We start from the raw sequence: 19,993 nt of genomic DNA, 5'->3' as shown, positions 1-19,993 counted from the left end.
CAATAGTTGACCAAAAATGGTATGACCCCTGCTTCCTCACCCCCCCCCCCCATACTCACTCACCCGACCTTGCCCCGTGCAACTTTTTTTTTGTTTCCTAGAATGAAAGGAGAAGACATGGAAGGAAAGCGTTTTGTTGATGTTGCTGAGGTGAAGAAAAAAACAACGTAGGCGCTGTCACGCATCACAAAAAATGTTTTGAAAAATGGAATCAAAGATTGGACAAGTGTCTTAATGCAAGTGGAGAGTACTTTGAAAGGGATTGAAGGTTTGTACTTAAATTGTGAATAAATAAGTTCACAAAAAAATTAGTTCAGTTTCTTTTGGGTACGCCCACATATGTATATATCAGATAGGTTATATTATCGATAATTTAACTAATTTGTCTTATGTTGGTAGCTCAGTAGAGTACTAGACATTTTTCGTATTTTTGTTTAGTGTAGCTTTTCTGCAACTTTTGGCTTTTCAAAATGATTGAACACTCAAATAACACCCATGGCCAGGCTGAGATTCTAAACTCAGGAACTTTGGTGGTGAGATTGAAAGTCAACCACTGAACCAGCTGATTATAAATTTTAGATTCATACCTTTGTTAGGGGCAAAGTTTTCATTAAAATCCTCTGTGCCATAAGTTATTTATCACATCTTTTGTGGATTCTAGGAAATATGTGCCGGCCCCCATGGCAGAGTGGTTAGCATATTGGGCTACGACACCAGGGGTGCCGGGTTTGAATCCCAGCCTGGGCAAGGAAATTCATCATGTCATCACCCATTCCCATCTTCGCAAATTAGCCAGAAGTGGCACAAAAAGCGATGTAAAATAAAGCAAATCAATCAATCTTGGAAATATGTGGTCATTAAATTTTAGCCCAACTAGGGTGACAGTGAAATAGCTTTCTAAAAAATGAGAAGTTGTATTTAACAAAAATACACATATTCAACACTAAAAATCACATTATCCTGGAAAAGAAGCACGAATTTCATGCTGTACAATTTTCCATCGCAACATAAAGAGAGGCTGGATACGGCCTCTTGGGAAAATAGCTTCAAGACAATATTATCTTACGTTACATTAAATAAGAATTTCTACCACCTACAAATACATGATGCAAGAGTAGCAAGATACAACAATGAAAAGATTATATACATGTCACAAAATATTAAAAAAAGAACTAAATATTGTGGCACAATGTAACTCGATTTATTTATAGGTGAGTAAAAAAAGTCAGCCCTAAATTTACTGTAGAGAGATAAGGGAATGATTTTTAATACTTATATATACACACGTACATCTTATTTATATATTAATACATCTCCTATTAGACCTTCCACATTGTATACTCAAGTACTTATGAATGTTCCATATATCTACATTAAGCTACAGAAGTTTGTCTTTATATATATATGGCTTCGTACTTTGAAAAAAATGTACAAAAATTGAGTCGTCATCTGAACAGATTTTCCTAGTACTTACAATTCCGTTGTCATATGGCATGTTAATGCCTGAACTCGTTTAGCATTGCAACTCTTACACAAAACATGATCATCCAATGGAAAACAGCCTCTTCCTTCTGCCTCAGAAGAAAGCACCAATCCACAGTCCTGAAATCAATGAGAAAGATTTTATAAATGCCTTAAATGTACCAAAATATTTGCTTTCTTACGTGCACCTCTAGCTTAAGGCTTGACTGGACGTTTGGCAGCCATCAGGGTAATTTTTTTCAAGTTTTTCTCTTCATTCGAAAAACCACTTTGATATTCGAAAATCTGAAAAAAATACATCAGCTTAGAATTCCTTCTAGAGCATTGACGTGAATTTTCATGTAGTTTGCTTTCTCTGTTATCTAGATATCATCAACAGTTTAATACACTTACGTAATTGCTAAACTATTGAGAATATCTAGATAACAGTGAAAGCAAACTACATGAAAATTCACGTCAATGCTCTAGAAGGAATTCTAAGCGTATGTAATTTTTCAGATTTTGGAATATCAAAGCGGTTTTTCAAATGAAGAGGAAAATTTGAAAAAAATCGCCCTGACAGCTGCCAAAGGTCCAGCGACTAGGTACGCAGATCTTTAACCTTGTGTATATTACAAGGATGGACCAATATCACATTTGGGCCGAAAAAGTACAAATGTAAAATATACTGATAACCTATATTTACTGATCTGATATACAATTCCAATTGGACCCTGCAGAATATGAATAGTTCATTGACCCCCTTAATAAATATATGCTACAAGATGACTGCAGTGTAAAAGAAGCTGAATATGTAGACATTTCCTTTAATAAAAAAATAAGGCATATAGATCACATGTTTATATCCATAAAAATTATAATCAAATGGTAGAATATTGCACTAAATTATAAGATATTTACAGATGTATCACATTGGTAATTTTACCCATATGCCTATACTAATAGAGTACCTATTAATCCCTAGTATATTATGTAAGTACAATTTACATTTGAATTATGAATGTCTCAAATTTGTTTCATACAATAGTCTGTGTGATGAACTGTGTGTATGTGTGTGTTTGTTTGTGTTAATTTTGAAATAAACATTTCAAGTACTGCGGAGTTACTTAGAGTTATACACTGGATTAATGTAATTGTTATGATCTTGATCTAGGCTAGACTATTACTTGATATCAACAACGAACACAAAAATCAAAATTACGTAGTTTGTGATTACATGCATATGACAGGGAAATTGCCAATCTGTACATATGAGTCACAAAATTGCTCAATGTTTTTTCTACTACTACTTATGACTTACATCACACAATAACAATTAAAATTTGTGTTATCTTTACAAATAAAACACACTTGTTGTGAACCATCTACTTATGAAATTTAACTTCACCCAAGACTAATATCAATTATGTGGAATGAAATCAAGAGGACTTAGCTTAAAAAAAGGAAGGGAGGGGGGAATCTATCGAATGGTATGGTAAGTTCTCACGAAAAGGTTAAGGACAACTGCTGTATCCAATTTCAAAGTCAAATGCTGAAAAATCTCAAAGCAAATTCAAGCTCAGGTGTATGAAACGTTTACTACAAAGAAGGTACACAATACTACTGAAATTTTAATTACATGCAAAATATTAACAAAAATACAATCAGTGGTATCAGACATTGGAGATCCTTAAAAATGATCACTTATGCATACTCAAGATGTTTCAATGCTGGTTAAATCATATTTCACTTATGACGCATGGAATTTCATGTGTGAAAACGGTTGCATTGTTTAAATACAAGATACTAATGCAGAAAAGCTTACAGAATAACCTGATGGGTTGATAATCATTTGAATGGACCAGTGTTCAGAGATGTGCTGACTTAAACAGCACGTCCTCCCTTCCTGTAAGTTCTAATACACACTTTCCTCAGAACTTTTCATATCTTCTCTGTGGCCTCACCCATACTTCTTATACCAAACCATCTCTCTTTTTCTTTTTCTTCCTTCTCTTCCAGTCCTCTCTCTTTTATTTCTTTCCTTCTTCTGTTGATGTTGTGTCTTTCTTTTCATAGCCATTCTCTTCCAGTTGTTCCCACAGGCTATTTATTAATCTTGATTTCTTCTTCCCCTTTCTCTGTGCATATCTTATTTATTCGGTCTTCCATATTTCTTATAAAATTATGTTTTGTTGCGTCACCCACATCACTTCTTTTGTGGCCGAACACTTCTTTTGATACAATGTAGCAACAATCCCCATTCCTCTCTTCTTTTTCATCATTATCTCCAAGAAATTTAATGTCCCTTTCTATTCAGTTTCGAGCTCAAGGAACATCTGTAACTAGCTTACTCAGCTGCCTCTTCGTTCCCTTCCATATCCCAAAACAATCATCCACATATCTACAAAACAGAATTAACTTATCACCTCCTTTTATTATCACTTCCTTCTCTTTTTTTTTTGTAAACCCTGTGCAACAGTGTCTTCAACAATAATTTTTTGACTGTGTAAGGCCAGTTGTTGTGCATATCTGTGCAACATGATTAATTTCTTACAAGCTTTTAATATCTAGTGCATAATGATCCTGTAATTTGAGCCAAAAGCCTAAAATAAGCCTCCGCAAAACATTCTCTATCCATAAAAATACAAATGACACAAATGCAACATTTTTCACTATCCATGTTGATTATTATATTATTATTATTATATTAGGCAACTACACTACAAATAAGTATCTATAGACGGGAATTGATTCAAATCTTTGATTATGTGGGCAGAGACTGCCCCCAGAAAGTGAGGGGGTATTGGTGCAGTCATAAATAATATATAGATTGTGATACACATTTTAGGACACCTTTTTAAAATTTATAGTGCATATTTTCGTATTTTTTAGTGCATATAAATCTTCCCCCTACTTATCAGACAATCCTTCTTAAGCAGTCCTATAATAATAAAAAAAACTACCTTCTGATTACGGAAGAACTTGTGTGTTGAAAAATGAATACACAGCAACACTGTTTAACCAGTGTTGCACCATGGCCTCATACGCATTTCTCAAAAGAATTGAAATATTTAATGATTGTACGTAGCCAGTGCAGTGTGCCACATATTCCTAAAGATAGGCAAGTTCTCTGTAGGCACCGTGCCAACAGAATGTTCTTCAGTGAGATACATTTCCAGACAGAAAATGATTGTAGATTGGTTATATTACAGTTATTATCTATCTCTAATAGAGATTGAAGGGGAAAATGGTATCACATTTTTTTTATTCCAATGATCAAGGATTCATGCAGTGTTCTCCCATGCATAGAAACACACAAATGCATCATTTTTCACAGATAGGTTCCCACTTCACTTACCAGTTACAATTTTCAACAAATTACACAAACTTTGTTCCTTGGACCAACTGAATTTGGCATTATACCCAATGGGAGCAGGTTTTTCAGTTATCATATATTATTTAGTACATCTGTATGTATAAAAGAAAATGTTGAACTAAATTGTAATGTTAACTGGAGCTCAACTGATCATTTTCATTTCTCCATCACTGAGAAATTGTTTTAAAATTACTTTCAATCAAATATTCCAATATGCATTCCCATGCTATAATCACACTGATGATCAATTGTTACTTTTTAAAAATCTAAATTTGTCAAATTTTTTCCCAATGGAATTACCCAGAGATTATTGTCCTTTTAGAACGTCTGGACTACAAAATTGGTATCAGTTTAGTCGCAGTTGAATGAAAAAAAAATAGAAATGAAATAAAATAGAAAATCAAACTTTCAAGTGAAAAATAAATGTGTAACAAAGAAATTACAATATGAAAAATACTGTAATATGCTTTTGAATCAGGTTAGTTAAGTTAGTTACATGATCATTCCAAGAGAAAGTAGAATTGTTGAATTCAACTTGTATTGTGCATATATCCGAAAATATAATTGTTGACTGCAAAGGTCTCTGGTTCAATCCCTAGTGGATTTTGGTATTTTGTTCGCTACAAATACTACACAACACTTTCAAGGAGTCTAAGTATCACAAAAATTATGGAAAATTTTAAGTTTCCATTCTCCATTTATTCTACACCAATAGTGTGTGAAAAAATTGTATATTGTGACTACGTAACAGGTATTTGAATATTCTGATGTAAGTATTGAATTCTAAGCTGAACTCTGGTAAATTGATACTTATAATTTTATTAGAATACTCACCCAGTAATATTAATAACAATTCTGTACAACTTGTATTTTGTTACAATTTTCAAACATCGGTATTAGAGGGAATCTGTAAGAGTACTGGCATTGATTGACTGATTTATTTTAATTCGCTTTTTGTGCCACTTTTGGCTTTTTTGATTGAGTTTCTGTTTTTAAGTCCACTTTATGCACACTAAGGCTAATCAGTACTGGACCTACAGTTCAAAGTGGGATCCATGCCACTTTTGGGCATGAGTGACGATATGATGAATGGACACTCACAAACATCCATGCCCAGGCCAGAATTCGAACCCAGGACCTTTGTGTCGTAGTGCTAAGTGCTAACCATTCCGCCACGGGGGCCTGTAAGAGCACTGGCATTGGTATGAGGGTTCAAAGTGATATGAACTCAGCCCTAATGGTAATAATTGAAAGTTGTTCAAAGAACATGGACCAGTGTAAAGAGGTCTGGGACTTTTCCAGCAAGTCATATTTTTTTCGTAGCCTTCCTTCCTCATACAATGTTCATTATTCCATAGGCTACCAAATCAGTTCAACATCATCTCAAACCAAGGAGATACGTATATTCAGTTCACCAACTTAGAAAAAAAAATTGTACATAAGTAATGCATTGTGAAAATAATCTGTTTACCTTAGTACTGTCTTGGCTTGTTTATATTTATATTTTGTTTATTCTATTTTATTTTATCTTGTTTTGTGTGTTTTTTTTAACAGTAGTGGACTGTTTTGCTGTTTTCTTTCCGGTTTAAAATGGCTTCTGCTGTACTGGAAATTTCAATAAATAAGTTAATTTTAACACATTTGAAAACCTTTGAACATGTTATGCCTTTTATATATACATAACAATTGTAAAAATAATTAAAGGAAATTTGTGTCATCTGGTTGAAATGGTATTTCTCATTATGTTATAATCACAGAATGTCATTGTAAATGCACCTGTATGTAACCGACCAATGGAAGTCTGTTTAACATTTTTCTTGTTTTACAGACATTAAAAATAAAATGAAGGTGAACGTTGATTTGATTCTAATAATTTGTCATTCTTGTGTGTTGTACATTCAAATACAGTACTTTAACGTATCACTTTGAAAAATTATGTAATTATGATAAAATCGAAGAACTACAAGATTAAAACTGCCAATAAAAAAGCTCTATGTAGAGTCTATTCATGTTTTCTGTCTCGTTAGCTATCAGGAGTTTGTGCTCAAGTCAGTTGTGCAGCAATGGTAAGCTCTTAGGCACCCAAAGATGATGTACTTCTTCCTTCCCTCAAAAGGACAGAGCTCCGAATGGTAGACATATGTGATACATCAAAGCCATTCAATAGATATTTAAGGTGTTTGAGCTCAATTTGGTTCCCCAGAGGGTCCAAGCCCTACGAATTTCGTCAACAACCTGTTTCATCCATCCCTCCACTTGGTTGAGTTTCGAATCTTACACTTCTCAACAGGTTCAATTAACATAAATATTCCTTAATCTGGCAGGATTCGTGCTCCCTGCTAGGATGTAAGGATACACGGGGAAAAAAATACCCACAGACAAAATTGCTTCTAGAGTCTGGATTTTTTAATGGTTTTTAAAGCATGTAAATACTAATACTTTCATTTTATCAAGATTGAACTTTTTTGTATTTCATTACGCAAAGATAAAGTTGAGAAAAGATGAGAACAAAAGAAGATGGTAAGACAAGTGCTCTGGGCCATAGCACAAGGACCTGCACTGGGTAAAAAAACACCCAGAAGAAAAATTACTTCATAAGTCCAAATTTCTATTGTTATAAAGGATGTAAATAGTAACACTTTCATTTATTAAACTAATTTTATTACTTTTGAACGATTGCAATATATCAGACAATTGATAAAAATGAGAAAGCAATAACATGTTGAAATATAACATATTGTAGGTTTGTGCGTGTTACTCACTATTAAAGGAAATAAATACGTTAAATAGTCTTGATTAATTTAACTACTTACATGAGTGAGTATGGAGTCTTATTAGGACACCGTTTCGGAGGTCAGACTGCCTCCTTCATCAGTTTCGTGGATGTTTCTAGGCACAGAGCATAGTGCCACGTAAAAGAAGTGTTGAATGAGGATTTGGTTAAGGGTTAAGGTTAAAAACACTTACAAACACTCTGCCATATTCTAACTTAAAAAATCTCAGCATGTTAAAAACTTCGTAAAAATACTCCACTTATATTAAAATAACTAAAAAAGGATCTCAAGTGGCCGTTATGAGCCCAGGCTGGTTACATTAAAATGTAAGAACGTGCATTAGGTGAAATTTACCCAGGCAGTTTTCCTACGGTTCTACAAACATAACTAACAAACTAAATAACAGCTGATTCAAGGTCCCAACATTCGAAAGGGTTCATTGAAAGGTACTGACAAAGAGTGGCCTCAGATGCTCATCGAAAGTGATAGAAATAGATTTCAAAATTTGCTGGGTAATTTTTACCCATTCACACATCCTTATGCATTAAAGAAAGAACATTGCTCACACACTTACCTCACATTTGTAGCAATTCACATGGAAACTCCTATCCAATGCAACAACTCTCACTGTTTCATCCTGTCCTGGTTCTGGCATAATTGGTAATTTACACACACAGCAGCGAGGGGCAAATTTTCTGGGGAAAGAATTTCATAATTCAGATTTTTGTTTGTCATTTAAGATCATCTACATATTTCAAAAGATCATGACCATACATAAGTTAGTACAATACTCATGGTAATGTGTAAGGTACCAAATGTAAAAACATTTTCAAATAACACTACTTTCCAACCCTTGTAAAATATTCATTTCTATACCCCTAATATGGTAGATCCTGATATTTATTATGGAATGCAACAAACAGCCTCAACTGTTAGTATTTAAGTGATAAAATTACCAAGCTTTGTCATCTGTATTTGTACTGGACCTTAAAAATGATTGATTGGGTTGGTGCTTGAAGTCCACTTTCTGCACAGTAAGGCTAATCGGGACTGGGCCTACAGGTTTAAGTGGGATCTAACCCACTATGTGCCTACACCGGGAATCGAACCTGGGAACCCTTGATTACAAGGCAACAATGCTACAATTGCACCATCGGAGAGGCCCATCTCAAAAATGAGAAAAATGGCAAGAAAAAATGGTATAGTTTATACATTAACACTGGTTAAACAATGTGTGGTTTTATGCAGACCACATTCACACATACTACATTTATCTTTCATGTTTAACAATTAATAAGACACTTTTACATACCCTATCGCAAAACAAATAAACACCATGATAAAAAACACATCAACACTCTGTCCAATATTCGGTTCCATCTTGGAGCCATCACCAGGGTTGGTCAAGAGGAGAGTGAGAGTTAATGTGCCTTTATCACGCTCTCCATTTGTCTGTGTTGTGGTACATTAAAATGTTTTTGCCGGGCACGTGAGGTAAGGAGTTGTTACTGTCAAAAATCGAGGAAGACTTACTTATGAAAATCGTCAATGCAGTGTATCTGGTTTGTAGCATCCACAGTGAATGGTATCCCATCCAATATTTTCCCGCAGACAACGCAGCAGAAACACTGCGGGTGGTATGGTTTCCCAGTGGCTCGCAATATGCGGTCAAGAATTGGCTTCATACACACAGAGCATTTCTCCAATGTATTCTGACAAGGGAGAAAAATACATCCGTAAATAAAATCTTGTACACTTTCATGGAATCTAAAAAAAATTAAATTACTTGCACACAAACATCCATTAAGTACCACTTCTGGCATGTATATTGTAGTAGTAGAGCTATGGGATGCGACGATCCAGCATCGTCTCGTCCTATAGCAGACGCTGTTCCCTCGGGGAGAGCTGAGACTAAAATATTAACCTTCTTCACAAAACACCAACAGTCTTGAACACTTGTCTCATGTACAACTCATAACAAATACATTTATTTAATTAAATTAATTATTCTGGTTTGATCTTATGCTATTATTTTTCTTAATTGTCAATCTAATGAAAAGCAGTACTATATACATCTATAATTACAATCAGATTAGAATTATGTTAGTACAGTCAACTCTCGATACAACGACCTTTCACAGTTCCCAGGAAAAGGGTCGTTATTTCGAAGGGGTCGTTATTGGAATTTGCACCAATTTTCAGCTTAAACAGAGCTCAAACAGACACAAAGATGCCTAAGAGACGGTAACACAATTTATCCTCGTAGTTATACAACCTGTTATGCAATGATGCGTGTTGTGAGAAGGAAAATAGAACATGAACACGTTTTCACAAATAAAGGATGTAAAATAATGTTACTTTCTTTCAATTGTGCACAGTCGTTGCTCTTCCAGGAAATTCTTACAATTCTAGTTCATGAGAAACCAGTTTGCACTGAGACCTACTGAAAGGAAAACAATCTCTCGCTTATTGCAAGCAAAACTCAAAGAATCTTGACACCAGTCACACTGGTGCCAGCAAAAGTCGGGAGATAATCAGGCAGAATGAATGTTGGATTTTATACGGATCTACTGGAGCATTGTCTGTTACAAGATTAACTGGTAAGATAAGATCTCTCGGGAGAAACAACACAACCTTTCTAGGCACCTGACCAAAAAAAAGGTGAGGCTGTAAATTTTGTTCTGGTTCGGCTGTGTAAAATACAAAGTAAAAAAAAGTCACGTTTTCTTTGCTTCAACCAACTTCATAGTCACCCCTCCCCCATTCAAGGGAGCAGTCCAAACTCCTTCCTCGACTTGCATTGTAATCCAGCCTGAAAAAGGAAACACGCAACTTGCAACCTGTTTTCACCCAATACATATTCTAGGACACAACAGCGTCCCAGTCGATAATCATTCGGGTTTCGAATTGGAATTGGATTTCACTTTAAACTATATATTTAGTCCCGATTAGCCCATCAGCACAAAATGAACTCAAAACAAGCTTTATGAAACCTGCGCATTTTTAGACATCAAAATGGGAGATCGTTATTTACTCTCACGTTAATCGATGATTTAATGTTGGATTTAGAAGTATTCTCGATGTCAAACATCCGCTCCTCCAAATGTTTTCCACTTGAATAATGTTTCGAGTGTTGAGAAAGTTTATTCTTGTCAGATGCAAAATAAAATTTACAGTTTTGCTTATCAGAAGGCGCAGAACATAAAGTTGTTTTAACTCTTTTTTTTTATTTCTGAATTTCATTATCTTCAAATCAAAACATCTTTGTGAGGTTCAAAACAATGACTTTTTCCTTCCTGCCCTGGATGAGTCATCAATGGGGCCAGCTGCATTGTAAAAACAAGGAGATGGGCTTGGAGCAACAGGTGGTTGAAGAGAAAATCCTCAGCAATTAAGATAACTCAACTGTCAAAGACTTGAACTTTTATCAGCAGTGTCAAGAAGAAAGAAATGACCCTTGCTTTACATTTTACAATGCACCAGACAATAATACGGGCAATATTTCCTATGCAGTAAATAGCATTAAAAGAAAAAAATAGGACCTGAATTCTGCAATTATCACATTGCCCTGCTCACCAGTGACGGAGAATGAGCTGGGAAGGGGGAGGACTTTTTTTTTTACCCCCAAGAATGTATCCAGAAATGGTATCCCCATTTTAGACGCCAAAGGAAAGGAAGAGCGGTCCACTTCCACCCTTGCCTGGAATCACCCAGTGTGCACACACGAGCAAGAAAGAGCAAGAAAATCGTGGCTGAAACAAACGTCATCGCTGCCCCCCCCCCCCTTCCTCCCTACACGTTTGCTGAGAGAAAAGAGAGAGAAGTCACTCAGCCAACGGAACACTTTTTTGGCAAATATTACGACATTGGCACAGTTAGGAAAGCGTATGAAGTGGGAAACGAGAGTTATGATGCACGTAAGATTGAAGTAAACTTTTGTGGAAGCTTGGATGACAAATCATTAAGCGGGTTGATGATCTTTAGTTGGCCTACATGGCTTCTATTATCTCTTAATAGTTTCGCTTTTTTATGAAGTGTTACAGGTAACAAAGAACACGTTTTGAATGAAAGCGGTTACTGGAAGTTGTCTGCTACAAGGCCAAGAGTTGCTCACTCACGGGGACCTGCTGAAATCTAGGTCAGAGCTGGACAGACGGTCCAGACTTCCAGGCACCATGCATCTGTATTTTGGAACATTCCTGTGATCTTGTCTCTAATTTCTCAAGGTGGTGTCCTTCCCCCCCCCCCCCCATTCAGTTGTCAGCAGCTCTTAGGACAAGGAAACAAGTCAAGGTCGATTTAAAGTAACATATAAGCACATTCGATCTTCTCTTCTCACGTATGCAAGAGCAAGCGAAATCACAATGGCAAAACAAGCCTGGCGCGTAAGTAGCTACCGTCGCTGCGCTTGGGGGAGGGGATGACAAAGGTCAAGTGCAATTGGATATCGTTCAAGCGTGGTGTGGTGGTGTCTATTTTTAGATCAGGCCCACATGTGACCCGCAGAGTGCTTGTGAAGAGAATTGCAACACAGCGAATAAAATGAGTGCAACAAACATATTTTTCGACCGATTTCCTTGAACTTTTCAACTTTTTTTTTTTTTTACAGTTCCCGGGAAAATGGTCGTTACTTCGAGAGGGTCGTTAAATCCAGGGTCTTAGAATTGAGAGTTGACTGTACATGTTTTGAAATTTACTACCAATGGGAAAGTTGATTTGTAGTTTTAAGTCCACTTTATGCACAGAAAGGCTAATCGGAACTGGACCTACAATTTAAAGTGGGATCCGAACCACTGCACCATGTGCCTCCACTGGGTACCGAACTCGGGATCCCTTGATTACAAGGCGACAACGTTACCACTACCAATGGGAAAAATTTATTTATGTGGCATCAGAACATTTAGAAAATAAGAAAGTTTACCTTATAAATAAATTATTACTATTTAAATCAAAATTTACAAAATAAAAACTGTGGAAACATAGCCAATTCAACACAGTAACAGTTATATGCAATATTGTATGAATTCAAAACTTTATGGGGATGTATTAATGCTACATTTCCATGTGTTCATGTCAACAAATAAAACAATTTTACATTACATGTGTTCTTCTTTATAACCTCAATATTTCGTGAGGATCACTTTGCTTCAGAAGAATTTTTGCGGTAGTAAATGTGTGATGGCTAGAACTTGGAGGAAGCACCTTGCCATCACACATTTTTACAAAAAAAAAAAAAAATTGTGAAGAAGTAACATGATCATTACAAAATATTGATATTACAAAGGAAGAACATATCTAATGTGAGACTGTTTTAATAAGTAATGTGATCAGCACCATGCTTCGGCTGGCTTTAACCCCTCCTGGGTTGCCATCAAGTACCCATTTACTTCAAGCTGGGTGAACTCTGCATAAGGCAGGGGCAAGGCTGGGAAAAAAAATGACCTAAGATCACCCACGCCAGGAATCAAACCTAGGTGTCCTGCACGTCAGCCAGACATCCCACTATCTAGACTACAGCGACTCCATATTATGTTTAAACATTTATAGTTAAAACAGTCTGAAAGGAAGATCAGGTCATAAAACACATGGATGACCCCATTTGAAAAGACACACTGTCACCTGTGATACTTAACCCCTTAACCGCGGCGGAACTATATATAGACTCTCCAAAAACGGGACTATTTTCCGGCGTGACTATATATAGACGGTGTTTGAAAATTAACGGCTGTTTAATTGCAGCAAGTCATATTTATAGGCCCCTCTTTTTAATGCTTTTACAGGTCTGTGCAAGAAGTTTGCAAGCAAACAGTCCATTTTTATGCACTGTTGGTACCGAAAAAAAACAACTTTGTATTGTGTGTTTACCATTGTTACTATATGGACTCTATTGATTGCTTTGTGTTAGGTGGCTTTTCTTTTAGTTCGAGAGCTACTTCCCAAGAGGAAGTTTCGTTAGCTAGTGGTGTGCATTGTGCAATGGTACATATTTATTTTGTGTAGTGCACACAGAATTTTTGCAATGGCGGGGAGAAACCTCAGACGTACTGATATTCAGCATCTACTGGAGCATGACTTAGATGATGATTTTCTGGATGAAATCTCTGATGTTGAAAGTGAAGGTACTTGCAGTGAAGATATTGTTTCAAGTGATGAAGATGTTCAAAACAATAGGACAGGAATTGAAGAAGATGATGGTGAAACTAGCGGCAGTGAGTTGGAAGATGAAACTGCATCTGATACATGGACTGAATCTTCAATGGTAAGCAGAGACCCTTTCCCATTCACAGGTGACAGTGGTGTGAAGTTAGTGCTTTTCGAATCCACAAAGTCCATTGGATATATTTCAGTCTTTTTTTGATAAAGTTCTGATGGAATATATTGTGAGCGAAACAAATAAATATGCTAGTAAAGTAGGAGATGACAAAAGAAGATCAGGTAAAATGAGAGGGAAAAGCAGAGACCTTTTATGGAAGGACACAAGTGTTGGTGAGATGTACATCTTCCTAGCTATCATTATTCTGCAAGGGATTGTCAGAAAGTACACACTCGAATTTTACCACTCTACCAATCCTCTGATATCCACTCCTTTCTTCTCCAAGTGCATTAGTAGGGACAGGTTCAGCTTACTTATGAAATATTTGCACTTGTCTGATAAAGTAGAACAAGATGTGCCAACCATAAACTTTCGAGATGTGCTAGACTTTCTTCTCGGAAAGTTCAAATCTCATTACATTCCAGCTAAAAATATAAGTATTGATGAATCATTGCTCTTGTGGAAAGGAAGACTCAGGTGGAAAAGTTACATCCCTCTCAAGAGAGCCAGGTTTGGCACTGAATGTTACATATTAGCAGAAGCAGAAACTGGCTATGTTTGGAATCTTCTAGTTTACACGGGTAAAAATACGACTTATCCCTGTAATATTCCAGGAATATCTGAAGAAATTAGCAAAGAATTCACCAAGCCAACGAAGATAGTTTTGAGTCTTATTGAACCATTATTGAATAAAGGATACACTCTTGGAATAGACAATTTCTATGCCTCTCCTGAGCTTTATGAGATTCTTGTCACTAACAAAACAGATGCCATAGGAACAGTGCGTTTCACGAGGAAGAACCTTTGCAAGGAAGTAAATGACAAAGTGTTGAAAAAAGGTGAAACTATTGTTAGGTTCAAGAGTAAGCTCATGCACATGAAGTGGAGAGACAAGAAATATGTACATATGCTGAGCACAATTTATGATGACACGAAGGAAGAAGTCCAGGTTGCAGGAAAACCCATTAGCAAACCCACAGTATGTGTACAGTATAAAAGGTGTCACATGGGAGGAATAGATCTAATGGACCAAATTACATCTGCTTCCTCGCCTACAAGAAAAGGAGTTAAGAAATACTACAAGAAGATATTTTTCAGATTGCTTGAGATAACTATTTTCAACAGCCACATCATTTACAGGCGCAATGGAGGTGGAAAGAAATTTCTTGATTTCAAAATGGATCTCGTTGAGCAGTTCATCAGTGCTTATGGTCAAGATGTGTACTGGATTAGAAAACCAACAGGTCCCCTCAACTTAGGAACATGTCCCACAAGGCTTACAGGAAGACATTTCCCAGTCGAAATTCTTACAGGTGATGCACCTGGTCCCAAGAAGAAGCTTCAAAGAAGATGCGTGTATTGCACACTACAAAACAAAGTTAGAAGAAGTATCTATTGCTGTGACGTATGCGAGTTGCCGTTGTGCATCATACCATGTTTTAAAGAGTATCATACAGTGGAGAACTTACCAAAGTAAATATTAGCTTGAGAAAAAAAGGACTATTGAAAGTGACATTATATATTGAATGTAGATCACAATTGCAATTATTAGTTTTTCTTATTGTAAGTTAGGTATATACTGACTCTATAGCAACAAAAGATTTTGTGGCATTATTGTAATCAAAATATTAAAAAAATCACTAATATTAATTTTGTAATTACGTGTATTTTGTTTGTTATTGAAGAAATAAACAAAAAAACTAGTACACATTTTACCCTATGAAAATAATTAAAAGTACAAATTAAAAATTTGTGCATTTTAAAAATATAAAAATAATTTATGAATCCAAAAATTAATATATAATGGTAAATTGCGGCAGAGCCTATATATAGATTGTTTTGAATAACTTCATTTTGCGGAGAGTCTAAATATAGTTATTATTTATGATGAATTTATTTTGCAGTGGCATCTATATGTAGACAATCTTTTTTTTGTCGAACTTCTCTTCAAGGCTGCCGCGGTAAAGGGGTTAATTTAAAAGATTAAAAAATAATAATAATGAAATTAAATAATTTGAAGAAAACATACCAAGTAATCCTCCTCACAGTATGGTTTCCCTTCTAAAGCATAGAACGGCTTTCCTTGTAACTGTATTTGGCACTCGCAGCACGTGAAGCAGCTGATGTGGTAAACTTGGTCCATGGCCGTGCAACCAGACCCTTCTCCAACAACCTTTTCTGCACATTTTGTGCAGATTCCTGAAAAGATATACGACATATACAGTACAACCTTGATTTTACATTCTCTGCATTTCAAGCTTCCTCACCTTCTTCCTGTGAAAACAGTGGCATGCCCAAGAAGGAAAGGGGGGAGGGGGAGTCTTAACTCATTTTGGCCCAGTATTAAAAAAAAGTCCAAGGCTTTAAAAGGTAGCAAAATGAGGACTACTAAAAATTATATATATATATATACTTCCGGTTCCGTCTATTTCTTCTCACACAGATGATGCTATGAAATTAGCGAAAATTTTGAATTTTTCTACTGTCCGGTGAGTGTTTCCTTTTACCTTCTTTGATTTATATATATATATATATATATATATAAATGTAAATCAACTTAAAGTTAGGTTTGTTTAGAACAGTGACCTACATTTTGTTGCAAATTAATATTACTTTGGAAGCATGTACTACTGATCACATAAAACCTCTAAAAAACAATTTTTCATACGGTGACCGATAACTGCAATACTTTTGCAACTGAAATAATATTTAGGCTTAGGGGCAGCAAAATAGTATTTTCTTGGGATTATTATGAATTGATAATCAACATGTTTGTCAACAACCTCTAGTACACATTAAAGTACTGAGGAGTTGACGAAATAGCTAACTAGGCATCTGGAGAAAAATATTAAATAGTCAAGATCTACAGATTAAAAAAAGAAAACTTACACAAAACAAAAATCAGATATTTCATATTGTCTTAGATAGATAAACAAGAGCATAGCATACCATAAAAATCAGAGTCGGAAGAACCATCCATCGACTGCACAAGAAGATCGGTCAGGGCATCCACCTCGGCTTCCTTTCCAAATCTTTCCGCAGTCCTCCCAGACTCGCTGGCAGCGTTCGAGCCATGAGGTGTATACAAAGAGTAATTGGATCGTGATGACAACTGACTTGGTGGCCTGGGATTAATTGGCTCGTATATTGATTCATATGTAGAGCTCTGTAAAAATTACAAGAAAAATTAATCCATTTCCTTCAAAAAGCATTATTTTTTAATTTTAGTTTTTTTAAAAGTATACAACACAGACCAAAATGAACCCCTGCCCTATATTTTCTGAAATTTTATGGCAACCGTGGCTAATAGTCTGGTAGAAAATAAGAGCACAAAACTACTTGGTGGTCCATAATGTTCATTATTGTGTAATCAGAGTATAGTAGAGAAAATGAAGTCACAACATTACTATTGTTTTAGTCTGCATCAGGTGAAATAAAAAGGATGATGAAGCTGGTATTGCAGTCACACGAAAACCAACAGAAGATTGATCTTAAAAAAATTGGGCCCAAAAATATTCTTAGATGTTTTACACCCATTAAAGCAACAGAACATTGTTGTAAGATAGTCTGTTTGTGTATTATAAATACCCTTACATGTTTTAGTGACCATCAAAACCAAAAAAAGATTTGTTAAAAACATCTTCCAGCAGACAAAGCAAGTAGTGCCAGCGGAACTTCAACCACGTCACCTTCATCATCTCTCGACCAGCCCTCATGATGATTCCGAGATCGAATCTAAAGCTTGAAAGAACTCCTAAAGTGTTTTTTATCGTGCGGTTTGTGTGTTTTGTATTGTCTTTAACAAATATGTTGCAGGCACATGACATAATAAGTTTTTTACTGTCAAAAAAAGATTGTTGTAAAATATTCTGTTTGAGTATTATAAATATCTTTACAAGTGTTACGTCCATCAAAACCAACAATATTTTCTCTCTCTTTATTAAATATATATATGTAAAGTTGAATGAAAGAAGTTCAAGCCAGAATAAAACTTTAATTATAATTAAAAACAGAGGTACAATTTAATATATTAAATGTATTGCATTAATGTAGAAGATTGTTGTAAAAACATAACAACTATTTAAAATATCCTTCTGTGTTTCACACTGATACAGAAACAGTCTTCACATATTAAAGGAATGGATGAAGTTGAGAGGTTAGAAAGTAGTTCAATAAACTATTACCGAAACCACATTTGTTGGAATTCCTTTCAGGAAAACAGTATAGCACTGCAGTGCACCCTTTAAAATCTACTAAAATTACTTCAATAAGTCTTCATCTAATATTTGAGAGTAAGAAATTTATTATTGGAATTGGTTGAAATATTAGAATCAGGGGGCGGGGGGGGGGGCAACCGTGTAGAGTAAAAGCAGCTGGAGCATGATGCTGATCAAATCACCTCCAAATATGGCAGAGGTCAAGAATATGTAGAGCTCTCAGGAGATATAGCTTTTAACTTTTTCTTACTCTCTCATGGATTTTTTGTGGAAAATATTTGCAATCTATACCAGATTGGCACAATTGGTATAATTTTCGTACTAGTAGAGTTTTTAAAACTTTTGGTTGAAAGCAGCAACAGTGCTTGTTTTATTTGTTATTTGCCTGAACTGTATTGAGGATAAAAAAATTCATTAGGGTGAGTACATCAGCAAATGACCAGTTAAGAAAATGTTACCACAACTTTATTTCTAGGTCAAAGGAAAAACAAAGTGAATCCAAGCAAATTGCATGAATGAATTCATCATAATGTTGGGTTTCATTGAATACTATTTTAAAGTAAATACATATCAATATGAAAGAAATAGTTAAAAGATTGGTGAATTCCAACCAAAACACTAGTGAATGACCCGCAAAATTCAGTGAATGACTACCTCAGTTCCAACCAGTGAATGACCAAAACCATTTTTAATAATAATAATGTTTCTTAAACAAACAAATTTGAAAAAAGTTACAGGCTGTTTATTTTGCATATTTTAGCATTTCAGGTACTGTAGGCTATAGTAAACACCATAAACACGTTTCAGACATATTTGTGGAGCTTGCATATGCTCCTTGATGTCACAATGGCTGATCGATCAGCTTTGTTAGGCCATTTCCATTTGTCAGCTTCAGTTATGCATAACTTTTATTTCAGATTCATGCTCAAATTTACGAATTACTATTCCTGGAAAGTATTGACCATCATAACACACTATAACATAATCACCAACAATCTGAATAATGCAATTTTCACTCTTGTATTGCACAACAGATAATGACAACTCGTGTAAATCTCATTCATATTCTGATGCCAAGGACATCTGATCTGAATCTGTATTGGTCTCACTATCTTCTTCTTAGCATGGATAGATTTTGATTTCTTCTTAATATCCACTAACACATGTTGCTGTCTTCTCCCTCGTTGTTTTAGTTCATGATTATCTTTCCATTTCTTTGATGTTATTACGAATGCTAATCTTAGTTGGTCATACGTCAGTGTTGCAAATGATTGGAAGGCCTTAACAATTTCAGTTGGAACTTCCTTTCTTTTCTGAATGCAGTGGTCATTCACTAGAGATGATGCAAAATTGGTATCTAGTGTGTGACCTCCACCCCTGCTCTCTTGCAATGTCATGCACAACAGAGAATACGTGATTTTTGAATGGCCTATTATTCTGATTTGATGATGTAGCCATTACATAAGCACAAATTTTACACAACTTGAATGTTTCTTGTACACATGATTACGATGTATTAATCCTTACCTTATTAGCAATAGCAGGTTCTTATCTCGCCTGCTGAACTCTCACAAGTGTGCTCATATCCAACATCTTTAACTCCCTACCTTGAAATTGATTGATTTGGTGTTTAGTCTACTTTATGCACAGTAAGACTAATCGGGACTGGGCCTACAGTTTAAAGTGGGATCCAAACCACTATGTGCCTCCACCGGGTATCGAACCCGGGACCCCTTGATTACAAGGTGACGACGCTACCACTGTGCCATTGGGGAGGGCCTCTCTACCTTGTGACCTGGACTGTATGGATCGTAGATGAATGCAAGGCAATTTCTTAATGGCTCAGATTCTT

At 35.6% G+C, this 19,993-nt stretch overlaps 1 protein-coding gene across 3 annotated transcripts in view; it reads right to left on the bottom strand.

Annotated features, from left to right (window-relative positions):
- Positions 1-919: 919 nt before the first annotated feature.
- Zyx (lipoma-preferred partner zyxin) overlaps positions 920-19,993 on the bottom strand; it is a 37,159-nt gene continuing 18,085 nt past the window's right edge. For all 3 annotated transcript variants that reach the window (XM_083135317.1, XM_083135318.1, XM_083135319.1), the window contains 5 exons: positions 16,874-17,090; positions 15,954-16,123; positions 9,145-9,323; positions 8,186-8,306; positions 920-1,602 (listed from right to left, as the gene is read on the bottom strand). In XM_083135317.1, the coding sequence (XP_082991443.1) occupies positions 1,471-1,602; positions 8,186-8,306; positions 9,145-9,323; positions 15,954-16,123; positions 16,874-17,090 (819 nt within the window). In that variant the 3' untranslated portion in view covers positions 920-1,470. The remainder of the gene's footprint in view (positions 1,603-8,185; positions 8,307-9,144; positions 9,324-15,953; positions 16,124-16,873; positions 17,091-19,993) is intronic.

Source organism: Lepisma saccharinum, chromosome 14, assembly GCF_977018435.1.
Source record: "Lepisma saccharinum chromosome 14, izLepSacc3.1, whole genome shotgun sequence".
NCBI classification, from domain to species: domain Eukaryota; kingdom Metazoa; phylum Arthropoda; class Insecta; order Zygentoma; family Lepismatidae; genus Lepisma; species Lepisma saccharinum.
This window is presented reverse-complemented; position numbering and strand designations above follow the sequence as displayed.